Genomic DNA, 14735 nt, shown 5'->3' with positions numbered 1-14735 from the left:
TTAATTATGTATGTATGTATTTTTTTATTTGAGAGAGAGAGAGGGGGAACAAGAGCACAAGTAGGGGGAGCAGCAGGCAGAGGGAGAGGGAGAAGCAGGCTCCCGCTGAGCAGGAAGCCCAATGTGGGGCTCCATCCCAGGACCCTGAGATCACACCCTGAGCAGAAGGCAGACGCTCAACCCTCTGAATCACCCAGGCACCCAACAATGTATTTCAATCAACATCACAATTTGTCCTTTCTCATTGAAAGGTCTAAGTTGCCATATTTAATTAGTGAAGGCAGTAATAATTACAAGAGAAGTGAAAGAATTAAATTCTAGAACTTTTTTCCTTGAAGGCCATTAACCACTTTTATTTTTGTCGATGCAATGCCAACCAGCTAGTGTCTAAGTTATTATGATCTCTAATATTGAACTCCTGACTCTGCAATCTATACAAGGGAACAGCCTCAACTGACACTTTCATAGGCAGTAGTTATGGATTTTTTTTTTTTGGTAAAGTGGTAGCTAAATCTCAGGGATCTTCTCATTCAGTTTGTCCTTGGCATTTTATCAAGGTGTTTTAAATCTCTTCTCAAATATCTTCAGATTGTTTTCCCTTCTGTGAGACACAAAATTTTGATGGGGGAGGAAATAGAGTGAATGTCTCTCGCCTGAAATCTCTGCTCACAAAGTGGGAGATGATGATTTAGTAGAATTACAACTTGCAGCCTCTAGGTTGGTGCCCAGGTAGCCCTAAAATTGTTCAGCTGTCAAGAGCATCATATGGTTCCTCCAAATATTTTGTTGTGATTCACTTCTAAAAGGCAAACGCTTAAAGATTTGTGTTCATGCTAAAAAATACCAACCAGGGGGATCCCTGGATGGCCCAGTGGTTTAGCGCCTGCCTGTGGCCCAGGGTGTGATCCTGGAGACCCAGGATCGAGCCCCGCGTTGGGCTTCCTGCATGGAGCCTGCTTCTCTCTCTGCCTCTCTTTCTCTCTCTCTCTCCCTCCATGTCTCTCATGAATAAATAAATAAAATCATTTAAAAAAATAAAAATAAAAAATAAAAAATACCAACCATATGACCTCAGGCAGTTGTTCCATCTCTGAGGCTCTCTGTCTGCGTCTTCTTTTCTGGGAGCTTCCTGTCTCCCTTTAGGGTTATGCTTATTGCATTTATTCTTGACCTTGCTCTTCCTCCTCCCCCACCATCAAAAGTGATTGGTCCAAAGATAGACACCTAATTCAAATTAGGCCAATCAGAGACCTTTCTCTGGGAATTTAAATTTGAGGCAAAAGTCCATTTGTCTTTCAAGACGAACTGCTTGTAGGGGCACCTACAAGTCGGTTAAGCATCTGCCTTTGGCTTAGGTCATGATCTCAGGATCCTGGGATCAAGCCCCACATCGGGCTCCATGCCCAGGGAAGAGTCTGCTTCTCCCTCTCCCTCTGCTGATCTCCTCCACTCATGCTCACTCTCGCTCATTCTCTCTCTCTCTCAAATAAATAGTATCTTAAAAAGAAAAGACAAGAAGAACTGCTTGTAACATGTGAAATTGTGTGGCATAGAAAACCATGTACCATGTAGATTGAAGAGCAGAAAAAAGGAGCAGAGAAGGAGAGGGAGGGAGGTATACACTTCCTTCCTTGTGTTCTGTGCAGCATCTTATAACTGCTCCCTTTTGCTTAAGTAAACATAACTTTTTACCTGCAGCCATGAGGAGTCTTAACTACTTTTCCTCCCACTTCTTGACAAACTATGATATAGAAAATGCAAATTTGCTCAACCACATAGTCCTGAAGTCATGGGAAACGCTTTGACCCTGCAAGAACCTCCTCTTGCTGCTATGGTGGGAGAAATCTGCCTGCTTTCTGTGTTCTCCTTCTCCCACACCAGTGTTCAAAGGGTCTAGAAAGACTCCACTTGAGGACCAGGACATACTGAGGTTCTGGGGCTCCCAAAGATGGCTGTGGTGCCTAGCCATCATTTGTAATATATTTTTTCTATAATAAAACACTTTCTGAATTTCAAATGACCTATTTATAAAATAGCTCTAGAAATAAAACCCTTTAAAAAAAGTTGGGACTGCCTATTCCATATTAATTAGTAGTGAGAATTCATGTGACAGAAGGGTTCTTTTTTTTTTTTTTTTCTAAGATTTTTATCTATTCGTTTGAGAGAAAGAGAGAGAGAGAGAACAAGCAGGGTGAGCAGCAGAGGGAGCCTGAGAAGCAGACCTCCCACTGAGCAGGGAGCCTGATGCAGGGCTTGATGCTAGGACCCGGAGATCACAACCTGAGCCAAAGGCAGACACTTAACCAACTGAGCCACCCAGGCGCCCCAGAAGGGTTCTTTAATACACGCAAGTACTCCATTAATAAGGGTTTGATTGCATTTTAAGTATCCTCCAACACATTTGAGTTTTCATTTATTTAATGAGAGGGTGGAGACAACTACAATTTAAATTTTAGGAGCCTCGGTGCACTGAATGGCCATTAGATGACAAAGCAATTGTGAAATTACATTAGAGGGATAAGTCAATGGAGGAAAAATAACTAAAAGTATCTTTTTTCTCTCTTTCTCTTTTTGAGGGACAGAATTCTGTATCCTCACAAAGGAGGAAGCCATTAAGACTGATTCAGTTAAGAAGTTATGAGAGAAATAGGGGTGCCTGGGTGGCTCAGGCAGTGGAGCGTTCAACCCTTGATTTTGGCTCAGGTCATGATCTCAGGGTCATCAGATTGAGCCCCACATTGGGCTCTGCACTCAGCGGGGAGTCTGCTTGAGGTTCTCTCTCTCCCTCTCCCTCTGCAAACCGCCCCCTAAAATAAAACTTAAAAAAAAAATAAGTTACGAGAGAAATATAATATGAAGGCCTAAAGTCACTACAGGGTTTGAGTTCTGGCTCTCTTGTTATACACTGATGACCTTTGGCAAGGCACAAAGTTTTCTGAACCTTTGTTTTCTTCTGTATGATAGGAGGTCTAGCAAGGCTTGTCTGCCAATTCTCAGAGTTACTGTAAGATTCATATATAATTGTACAGGTGAAATTGTTTTGCAGTCTGTAAAATATATAAATGTTATTTGCTCTTACTGTAATAATTGAAGTACTAACAACTTTTAATTATTACAACAATGTGGGAACGTCTATGGTCAAATGGTCAAAGTGGGACTTATCATGTGGCCGACACTACATGAGACTAAATTCACTCTTTAAGATTATCTGTAAATATATATATATTTTTTTATTTTATTATTTTTTAAAGATTTCATTTATTTATTCATGAGAGACATAAACAGAGAGAGAGAGAGGCAGAGACAAGGGCAGAGGAAGAAGCAGGCTCCCCGCAAGGAGCCCAATGTGGGACTTGATCCTGGATCCCGGGATCACACCCTGGGCTGAAGGCAGATGCTCAACTGCTGAGGCACCCAGGCATCCCATGTAAATATATATTTTAAAAGAAAACTTTTACCTTTTTTAACTGTGACCTGAACTCACATCTATTGGGTGAGTGCTTATGGAGAGCAGAATTTGTGTCCTGGGCCGTCTCTCCATCCCACGGTGGTTTGACTGCTCCTCTCTTCTTGGCTCCAAAAGGGATTGACCTTTTCTGACCAGGCATGAAAGGTGGCCTCACTTGAGTCTGGACAACGTAGAGACAGAGGGATACGAGTAGAGCTTGTATATCCTGGGCTCCTGTCACCATGACAAATAAGACGGGAGAAGAGCAGCAGGTTGAACAGCTGGTGTAACCAGATCTGGGACTTCTTTGGGTAGAAGGAGGAGTTCAATGACATCGTCAACCAATGACTATCCCATCTGGTGGCAGACTTTTCCAAGTTTAGCTTGAAAGACCACTTCTGGTGTTGTGTGCAGTGGCCCTTCAAACGATATATATATTTCTTGAATATATAAATACTGAGAACCTTGAAATTTACCCCCAAACATTGCTAATTAGTTCTCTCATCAAACCCCAAATTATATTAATAATATGCTCTGTGCTTCTGAGAGTGGCGATTCAATTTCTCTATCATGTAATGCATTTATAGATTTACATAGATCTAAGTACATAGAAACATTTATCTTTTTTATTTTTTACATTTTATTTGTTAGCATTTAGCATTTAGGTATCATTTTTAGCATCTTTTTATTAATTTTTCCCCATGTTTTTGAACAAAGTTGTAGCTATAGTGTTCACAGGTACTTGTTTCTGGATATATTTCTTCAAAAATAATTTTAAAAATACCTTTTCTGCATTAGTTCATGGTCTTCAGAAGTTCTATTTCATATTTTTAGAAAGATTTTATTTACTTTAGAGAGAAAAAGTGAGCGGAGGGAGAGGCAGAGAGAAAGAGTGGGAGAGAATCTCAAGCAGACTCTGTACTGAGTGAAGAGTTCAATGCAGGGCTTGATCTCACGACCCTGAGATCATGACCTGAGTTGAAACCAAGACTCGGATGCTTAACTGACTGAGCCACCCAGGCGCCCCCAGAAGTACTCTTTCAGATAGCTGCCCAAACCTTCATTCGATGTTAATCTTTCCGAAATGCTTAGCCAATCGCTTGTTAAATATTTAGGATGCTTCTAATTTAGATTATGCTGGAATTGACAATACAGCTTTGCAGTATAGCTTGATAGTAAATCTCTATTTTTCTTTTCTAAAAAAATATTTATTAATTTACACTTTCCATTTAAAAGTATCTTCCCCAGTACAAAAAAAAAAAGGTGAAAATACTATAGCATAAACCACTTGCACACAGTTACCCAAGTAAAGACTAAATCTCAGAAATCCCCCTTTCCTGTAGTCCAACTGCATTGCTGAAGCAATAGAAGATAGCATTAGAACACATCCTTCATCATTATCAAAATTACTTTCCTTATGATCATGCCAATGAAGCATTTATTAGGAACACCAAAGTGAAGCCTGACAATGAGACCTGTACGTACCACCAGTAAGTGCAAAAACGTGTGGCAGGACCAACTCATCTTGAATTTAAGTATTTGTAAATGTGCCGTGTACTAGACATTTGGGATGGAGTAAATTATGAATACACTAGTGTCACCTTTGATTTGTCAAGGAACTGTTCAAATCCTCCTAGCGAAATAAAGAATCATCTTATGCAACAGTTTTCTGGACTCTTTATTATTCAAACCCTTATCTATTCAAGGTCCTTGTCTGTTTTGTTCCTCTTCAGTTGCTAATGGTGATTTTCTCTATACTGGTTCAGCAAGCCCAGGCAGGTTCCGCCTCAAGGGCTTCTGGGCTGGAGTCCTCTAAGGACTTACCCACCCCACCAAGTTTCTGACCATTCGCCTCAGCTGGAATCAGTCACCCACACCAAGTCAGCAATTCAGAGGGGTAAGGCTGAGAAAAGCAGCTGGTGGCTTTCCTGAGGCAAATATGGCAGGTGACAAAGCCAAGACACCAGCCATTGGGCTAGGTGACCACCTGCAGTGAACCAGGCTGTGTGGAGAACACCTTGTGAGGTGTGGGGAAAAAACAAAAAGAAAACGAAGCCCCTTTTAGACTTGTCCTCAAAGAGCTTGCAGTTCTCTTCAGGAGCTGATTCCACATGAAGTGCCAAAACGGTAACGAATGGTGAGAGGCTACCTTACAAACGGTTAGGAGTATGCCAGTGGGTGCTAGAATGGGCAAAATCGTGTAAGGATCATCCTGCCCTCAGTAAGGAATTATGGGCTTCAAGGGAGCATTTCCATATGGAAATGTAGGATTCTTCTAGACCCAGCAGCTATCGTTGAGGAGGCCAGAGATAACTGAAGTGAAAGTTAGAATATAAGACAGTGTTGTATATGATTATGTGTCACAAAGAAAAAGACAAGAATAATGTGAATTTAGGGGAGAGAGACTAATGGAGGCTCAACCATGGAATGTGGAGGGTTCAGCTAGAGATACGCGCAGTGAAGGAATAGGCTAAATAAATATGCTTGTGTCAAAGCCTGGCTGGAGTGGATGAAGACACGTTTGTGTAAGAAGCAAGGACAGAAAGCAATGACGATGGCAGTTGGTTGCAAGTCCTTGGGTGCTAGATTGATAGCTCTGACCTTTCTTCCTGTGGGCAGTTGTTGAAAGCTTGTGAGCCGGGGATGACATCATGAAAATAGGCCAGGAAGGATAGACTGGAGGCAGAGAAACCAGGTAGGAGGCCACTGCAAGCATTTTGAGATAAGGTCTTGTTGCGGGAGCAGGAAAGGAGGGATGGTTTTGAGGGACACCAGGATAAAGAATCGCTTGCTATTGGCTGGATGTAGACAGAGGGGGAGGAGGGATGGGTGGCTCAGGGAAACTAGGAAGTGTATTGAGGGCACGATTAGGAAGAAGGAATCAACCTCTAGTGGAAAGTCTGAGTGGAGAGAAAAATCGACTTACTCTCAATTGATTATCTTATAGGAACTGTGGAGTTTCTCTCTGAGATAGGCAAGCAAGAGGTAGCACACTGATTGAAAATGACAATACCAGGGAACAAATGCTGACTCACACAGGATGGGAGAGTAGAAAAAGCACTCTGATCTAGGGTAAATCCTGGGCCGAACTGAGGGTTTTTTTCATGAATTCATTGTATGTACTTGGACAAAATAAAGTTCTCTGGGCCAGATTCCTTATCTGTAAAATGGGAGATTTAAAATATATTATCTATTCTCTGGGTCTCCATGAGCCTTAAATCATAGTCATTACTTGAGTGTGTTAATATGGAACAGAATTTGTGTGAGGAACTTTATTTGCATTTTCTTTTTTAATCCTTAGCATGTTCATTGTGCGCTTAAAAAAAAAATCCAAAATTTAGTGGCTTAAACCAATAGCCATTTTATTTGCTCACAGTTCTGCAATCTGGGCTGGGCTAGGCTCTGTCGTTTTTATCCATCTTAATGGTGGTCACTAATGTGTTTGTTTGAGGTCAGCTGGTGGGCCGCCAGGGGCTGGGCTCAGCTCAGATGCGGGGTGGCTGGACTTCTCCCTCTCTCCACATATCTCAGGGCCTCTCCCTCTCCATGTGGTTTCTCCAGGAGGGTAGTTGGACTTCTTACCTAGAGCTTTAGGTGTCCCAAAGGACAAAAAATAGAAATGTCTATACCTTCCTTGGGGTTAAGGTGGGGGGGGGTGAGGTAGGGCGGGGTGCGGGGGGCCAGCACATATTCAATGCTGTATTTTCCTGCTTAAGGCAAGTCACTGTCCCAGATTTAAGTTGGAAGGGACTCTATGGGGTGTGACTAACAGGAGGGTGGTCAATTGAATGGCAGCAGTGTCACGGGGCTGCCACCATATTATCTCCAACTTGTAAATGAATAATCTGTGACTTCAGGAAGCTAAGTTACCTGCCCAAAATAAAGACTAGAGCTAGGCACTTCAAAACTTGTGTTCCATCACGGGCCAATGGATAAAATTTGTAGTGTTGTAACCTAGAACCCTGCGAAGTGGGTACTGTTTTTGTACCTCGTTTACAAAGGAGGAACCCAGGAATAGAGAGCTCAAGTGTTTTGTTTGAGGTGACTCAGGTATTTTGCTGCAGGGATTATACATTTAGTCACTACACCATGCTGCCTCATATGGGTAGTACCTGACACGTATAAGGCACCTATAAATGTTGTGTCATTTGAAGCTGTTGTTTGAAGGATGGAGCAAATGTCTTCAACCACCCACTATCGCATCGCAGAACCTATTTGAGAACTGGGAGTTTCCCGTTGAGTTATCCTGTGATCTGGGTAATTTCCTTTTCTGGCATCTACTTCTCTGTCTTCCACAATCTATTTCTTGAGGCTTGGCAAGGAAGGAAGACCGCATCTCTGCTCATCCAGTCCTAACCCAGATTCTCACTGGCTGATTCTCATGCTCCCTTCAGCATTTTCGTCTTGTCTGGTAGCTGCCAGGTACTCTTTACAAAGCAGGCCTTTCCTTCTTGGGTGAGGACCTTCCTGGAGTAGTGCTGGACTCAAGCTTCCATCCTTTATTTATCAAGGTAGCCTTGTGACTTCTGATTAGTAACCATTGGGACCCTGTCACTTCCTCTGGTTCCATAAGCCAATTTCCAGTGTAACTGTGGTGGCTTCTGATGATAGCTTGCTGACACTATGTCCCGCGGAGTGACATGTAGCTTCCCCCTTCCTTCTGCTGGTCCTATGGGCAGAGGACTTTGCTGTGAAGGAAATCTGGGGTTCCAGAGTCTCTGGAAAGGAGCTATGCTCTGCTTATCTTTGAAGGTGACCCATGTGGCTGTCTTTCTCCTTAAGGCAGCTCTGATTTTTCCCACCCTGTGGGGAGTCTGGAACGAAAGCACACCCCAAGTACAGATAATGGGGTGATGGATGCCTCATTTGGGGGGCTCTGTTCTATTGTAGGCAACGATAGGGAGCAGCCATTCAAGGAGTGGCCTCAAAACACTCCCATGCCTTTTCTATGGGGTGGTCTTGTCATTCCTGTAAACTTTTCTCCTTCAAGGCAACTCCAGATTTTGACTTTATTTCACTCTTACAAAAATACTGAGGGGCAATACTTGTAGTTAATACAGTTCTATCTTATTTAATGAAGAGATACACGGATGGGCTCAATGTTGTTCAAAGTGTTTTACAGATCTTCCTCGATGTAGGTAGGATGAGTTCCTGATAAATCCATTGTAGATTGAAAATATCAATTGAAAGTTGAAAATGCATTTAATATGCAACACCAGGGGTGCCTGGGTAGCGCATTCAGTTAAGCATCTGCCTTCGGCTCAGGTTACGATCTCCGGCCCTGGGTTCGAGTCCCCGCACTGAGCTGTCTGGTCAGTGGGGAGTTTGGCTTCTCGCTCTCCCTCTGTGCTCTCCCTCTCTCTCTCAAAGAAATAAAAAAAATCCTAAAAATCAAAAACCAAAACCTGATCATCATAGTTTAGCCTGGCCTGTCTTAAATGTGCTCAGAACACTTACATGAGCTTACAGTTGGGCAAAGTCATCTACCACAAAGCCTATTTCATAACAAAGTGTTGAATATCTCAAGTGATTTATTGACTACTGTGCTGAAAGTGAAAGACAGTTGTTCCATGGCCTCAGCATGGCTGCAAGCCTAAGTTGTTTGCCCTTCTCATGGCAGGGCGGACTGGGAGCTGCGGCTGCCGCTGCCCAGCATCAAGGGGGTGCCCTACTGCATGGCCCTGGCGTGGGGAAAGGTCAAAATTCAGAATCCCAGGTGAAGTTTGAATGATATTTGATATTCGATGATATCTGAGATTTGAATATCCCTCGTGCACCATCGTGCACCATCGTAGAGCCGAAAAGTTGTGAAGTGCATCCACCTCTACGTCCGGACTGTCTGTACATCTGTTGCTCATTTGGCTTAGGCCCGAGCTTCTCTTTGAATCAACCGTCGTGGGGAAAGGGGCTTTGTGAATTGTGACTTACCTCGCAGGCAGCCGCCGGTGCGAGAGGGGACCGGGCGAGGAGGAGCTGAGCTGCTCCGAGGGCCAAGGCCGCCTCCTCCTCCCCGCAGCTGTCCGGCCAAGCTACATCTAGGGGCCGGGGGTCTCCACCCCTCTGCTGGATCCGGTCGGTGGGAGGGTGGGTGGTTTTCTGCGGGTCCCTGGCGCACCCTCTCTGCTCCCAGCCACCTGCTCGTTCCAGCCGGGCTCAGGCTCTCCGGAGGGCGTCAGGGACATTCCAATCCTCCCACCCCCCGCGCGGATGTCGCGGGGGCCGGGGACGGGGGGGGGGGGGGGGGGGGACGCGATTGCTGTCCCTTCCCGGACCGGCTGTGGCCAGGTTTCTTCTCCGTTTCTAGTGACCCGAGTCCCGCGCAGAGGAGGTTGATGAATGGTTTCGAGGTTGTTTACAAGGCTCCCGCCGGCGAGGCCGCAGCCGCGGTGACGGGGGCACTTTCTGGGCACCGTCTGCGCCCCAGCAGACAACTGCAAGCCCCAGGGCCAAGATGCCTCCTCGCCAGACCAAATATGGTCACGGGCGCCGAGCAGAGCAGCCTCCCCGTGCACAGGCCGCGGGGACGCCAGGCCGTCGGCTCAGCGGGGCGCTCCGGGCGCCCCAGGCCTCGACCCGGGCACCGGGCCTGCCCCGGCCTGCGCCCTGCGCCCTCCGCCGCCCCCGGCCTCAGTTTCCCTCCGCAAGCCCCGATCGCAGGCGCGCAGGCCCCGGTCCCCGGATCCGCCCTCGGTCGGCGGCGGACGCAGGGACCGCGGGGCCCCCGGAGCAGCGCCCCCTGCGCCCGGCGGCTGCGGCCCGGCCCAGTACCTGCGGGGCCGCGGGGCCTCCGGGAGGCGGGATGGGGGAGGGGAGGGGAGGGGGAGGGGGAGGGGAGGGCCGAGCCGGCGCGGGCGGGCTGGGCCGCGGGGCTCATGCATAATTCAGCAGCTCAGCCTCCGGGCCCGCCTCCTCCCCGGGCGAGCGAGTCCGCTCCCAACTTTGTTTATGGGACAGTCCGGGAGCCGCGGCCGCCGCGCTGTCTGCGTCTCCTCCGCCTCCTGCCGCGCAGCGCGAGCGCCGGGGCCGGTGCGGGGCATGTGAGACGCCGGGCCCCGAGTCGGCATCTGCCAGCCGGGCCCCGGCCACTGCCCCGCCAGCCCGGGAGGCGCCCGAGCCACTGAGGCCCGACGGCGAGCGCGCCCCGACTCGGCCCCGCCGCGCGCCCAGGTAGGGCCGCCGCACCCCGCCCCGCCCGGGGGCGCCCGGGGAGGGACCCGGAGAGGGACCCGGGGGGGTGGGGGCTGCCCGGGAAGGCTGCGCCCTGCCCTCCGCGCCCGCCGTGCAGCGACCTCCGGAGCGCAGCCCCCGCCCCCGCCCTTCCTCCCCCTCCTCCCCCTCCTCCTCCTCCCCCTCCTCCTCCGGGCAACTTCCAGGCTTCGAGAAAGTTGCATAATCCCCCAGGCCGGGAGGGACCCCTCCCCCCCTGCCGGCCTCACCCCTGGGTGTCTGGGATCCCGAGGCGGACACCCAGCGTGTCCTCTAGCTCTTTTGTCTGTGTTCTGCCCCCCCCACCCCCACCCCCACCCGCACCCCCACCCCCACCCCCACCCGCACCCCGGCCCCTCTCCTCCGACTCGTCCTAAAAGCCTCATCGCACCTCCCGTCTCTCCGCAGAAGATGAATCCGGCCTCGGCGCCCCCTGCGCTCCCGCCCCCCGGGCAGCAAGTGATCCACGTCACGCAGGACCTCGACACGGACCTCGAAGCCCTCTTCAACTCGGTCATGAACCCCAAGCCCAGCTCGTGGCGGAAGAAGATCCTGCCCGAGTCCTTCTTCAAGGAGCCCGACTCCGGCTCGCACTCGCGCCAGTCGAGCACCGACTCGTCGGGCGGCCACGCGGGGCCCCGGCTGGGCAGCGGCGCCCAGCACGTCCGCTCGCACTCGTCGCCCGCGTCCCTGCAGCTGGGCCCGGGCGCGGGGGCGGCGGGCAGCCCCGCGCAGCAGCACGCGCACCTCCGCCAGCAGTCCTACGACGTGACCGACGAGCTGCCGCTGCCCCCGGGCTGGGAGATGACCTTCACGGCCACCGGCCAGAGGTACTTCCTCAAGTAAGTCAGCCCGGGGGCGGGGGCGGGGGCCGGGGGGCGCACGCTGGTTGCTGGGAGGGAGCGCGCATCCTTGCACGCCTGTCCCCAAGCAGGGAGCCTCCGGGGGCTGGGGCGGGGAAGCCTCACCAAGCAGAGCGCCTCCAGGGCCCTGGGAGTCCGAGACATTGGGGACGTGCAAACAATCACCAATTTGGGGGCGATTCTTATGAAACGCACAGGTGACCTTGCCCTGAATCTGGCATGGTTGGTATAGACTTGGGGCGGGGGGGCGGGGGGGACTGACTCCCTTACCTGCCCCTTCCCCGTCAGATGGACCAGAGCTTGCTCCATGGGGAGGTGACACCGAGGTACATTCCAGAAAACTTTTGAAGCCTGGGAAGCAGAGGGACTCTTGGTTGTGTAGGGGGTCTGCACTCTCTCCATTCTTGGGGAAAAGCAAGCTGGAAAAGTGAGCCCCGCCGCCCGCCGGGTAGGCCTTACTGCTCCCAGCTGAGTGATGTAATGACCACACGGCACAGTGATGTAATTAGCGACTCGGCCCCGGTGAAGTGGTTGCGGGCTGGAAAATCAGTTGTGTTGGAAATTGGGTCAGCAGTTTGGTGATGTCACACTTAGTAACCTAAAACACCTTGGGATCCCGAGGCCGCTGTGTTATTCTTCTTCCCTTCCACACTGTCAGGGCCTTCTGATGGAATGATTTTGACGTCAGATTGGAATTAGACTGTACAGGAAACTATGTTCACAGGCATAAGAAAGATGCTGTTTCCATGGTGGCACCCTAAGATAATCATGTTCCAGAGGAGAAACCAAGCTGGAACTTGAAGTGTGACCAGTGAGGTCAAGGGGGCGGGGGTCAGGCTGTTGATGGCCTAGATGGAAGTTGTGCCAGCTGGACCAGCTTGGTTTAGGGTTGCCTGCACTGGCTGGTGGCTCACTGCCATGGAGGGAAACTCCTCTTCTTAGAACTTGCCTTAGAGTTGATTTTAAAGCCCGTAATTCTTTGATGAAGAAGAGCTTTAGTTTAAAATTTCTCCGGAGACATTATGTGCTCTTTTAAAAACGTAATCAAGCCTTTCTTTGGCACTAATATTTGATACCTTGATCGCTCTCGGTTGGCTCTAATAACAAATCCGCAGTAATGGATGAGGTTTACTGTAGCCAAGTCTTTGACTCATACTGGTGACCAGTTATTCCTTCCCCATCCCACAGCTGTTGACATCTTGTACAAGGAGGAGTTCTTTATTTTGTTTCTGGGATTGGTGTGATTGGAGAGGCACTTGTCCTGAAGCCGACTTGATGGCCATTCCACAACCGGCCTTCTCCCAGGCTTTGAGTGTTAGTGTAGACATGTACTCAGTGCTTTGACTTCTAAATGGCTGGTGCAATTCAAGTATGTGAATAACATGACATCTTCCTAAATGTGATGATACTGGATGACATTAGTTTCTATGGTACATAAAGCTCCAAAATAATCTTAAGTTTGCTTAGGTAAATGGGGTCTTGAATATTAATTGTGACTTTTATAGAGAAGGACTTGGTAATGAATGCAAATACAAAATGGTCTAATTTACAGTAATTTAGGGGGATCTTTGGTGGTCCCAAATGACTTTGGGACCAAACACACGAAAATATATGATATGTGATCAGTATAACTGTGGTTATTAAAAATACGAAATAAGAGCTAGGCTTGCCTAATATCAAAGGAAAGCTAGGAAAAAAAGACCCTCCCCCCCAAAAAAAGCCAAAAAAAAAATCCCTTTTATGCACAAGTTTTGAAAGATGAAACTAGGACAAAAATGGAAGTTAGTGGGCAGCCCGGGTGGCTCAGTGGTTTAGCGCTGCCTTCAGCCCAGGGCGTGATCCTGGAGACTTGGGATCGAGTCCCATGTCCGGCTTCCTGCATGGAGCCTGCCTCTCCCTCTGCCTGTGTCTCTGCCTCTTTCTCTGTATCTCTCATGAATAAATAAATAAAAAAAAATCTAAAAAAAAAAAAAATGGAAGTTAGCTTTGGGTTTAGAGAAAGTTGCTCATATTCATTGTCCGTTCCCCCAGCTACAACCACTCTGCAGCCCAAGGCAGAGCACCTCTTCAGTCACTTTGGATAGTCAGTGAAGACGACAGCTGAAAAACTGTAGGTAGTAGGCTAGCTTGATTTGATGCAGCCCCTGGAAACTTTCTGGCCAAGTAGCTAAGGGAATTTAAGAAATTAAGTCAGCGTTAACTATTGTCTTTCAAGATAAGCAATCTGCCAGGAGTTCTCTGAGTTTTTTGGGGGGCTTTGTTTAAAGTCGGAGTAAGCTGAATGTTGTATGACATAGCCTCGAAAGGCACCCCGATTAAGTAGAAGAAGCTTGAAAAATCGTGACCACGGACCCTGAATTGTCAAAAAATCCATTTTGCTCCATCATCTGCGAAATGGGATTAGCAGTAGCATCCAATTACCGATTCCGTCAGTCAAGGCCTTTATAAATGAGAAGTTAAAGGATTTTGGATTGGACCAGGGTCAGGTTTGTTTTGTTTTGGCTAGAAAACCCAAGAGCAAGGAAGGGTGGCCACGTGACTTTGAGAAAGTCATATGGGTATTTAATGGTAGACCCTGGACTGGACCTCTAATGTGTTGGCGACTACTTAAGAGCACTTTTCCATTTTCTTCACTCCTCCCTCTCTCCTGCATGTCACTTCCCCAGCTGAACAATGAGCTTTATGGGAAACAAAGCCTGGATAATAAGAAGCTTTAGAATTTTCGTGATTTTCTTAGGTAAGGTTGTTCCTAGGTATATGATGTAATGACTTTCTGTTACCTTTTAAAGGAAGCCTTTCCTGAGTGGTCTCACCTTTCCTGTCGTGTGATTCTTTCGGTAGCGTATACAAGTGGAGAGGGTTGATGTTAAAACACATGGCCCCTGAAAATTACTGCGCTGTTCCTGCTGCCCTCTAAGGCTCATAAATCAGGCTGGGGGCGTGTAGGTGTTGGGCTCTTAGCCACCTCGCACGTTGACTTTGACTGCTGATCACATTAAAAATTAAAAAAAAAAGTCCTGGTTATATATGGGATACATGTTTATTACACATAAACCAGAAAACAGAGAATTATAAAGAAGAACATGGCTTGGCTTTAGTAGGACTTTACATTCTTACGGAAAATTTTATTTGACTACCATTCTATGAGAAAAAATATTTTATCTCCACTCTTAAATATAATTTCAATGATAATATTTGCCCGCCACTCCCAATTTTTG

At 48.1% G+C, this 14735-nt stretch overlaps 1 protein-coding gene across 1 annotated transcript in view; it reads left to right on the top strand.

The window, feature by feature from the left end:
• Positions 1–10354: 10354 nt before the first annotated feature.
• WWTR1 (WW domain containing transcription regulator 1) overlaps positions 10355–14735 on the top strand; it is a 132338-nt gene continuing 127957 nt past the window's right edge. Inside the window, exons 1-2 of the mRNA XM_041734487.1 lie at positions 10355–10615; positions 11063–11496. Coding sequence (XP_041590421.1) covers positions 11066–11496 — 431 coding nt within the window. The 5' untranslated portion in view covers positions 10355–10615; positions 11063–11065. The remainder of the gene's footprint in view (positions 10616–11062; positions 11497–14735) is intronic.

Source organism: Vulpes lagopus, chromosome 19 (genome assembly GCF_018345385.1).
Source record: "Vulpes lagopus strain Blue_001 chromosome 19, ASM1834538v1, whole genome shotgun sequence".
Classification (NCBI taxonomy): Eukaryota; Metazoa; Chordata; class Mammalia; order Carnivora; family Canidae; genus Vulpes; species Vulpes lagopus.
The sequence above is the reverse complement of the archived record's forward strand: the minus strand, read 5'-3'. Positions and strand labels throughout refer to the sequence as shown.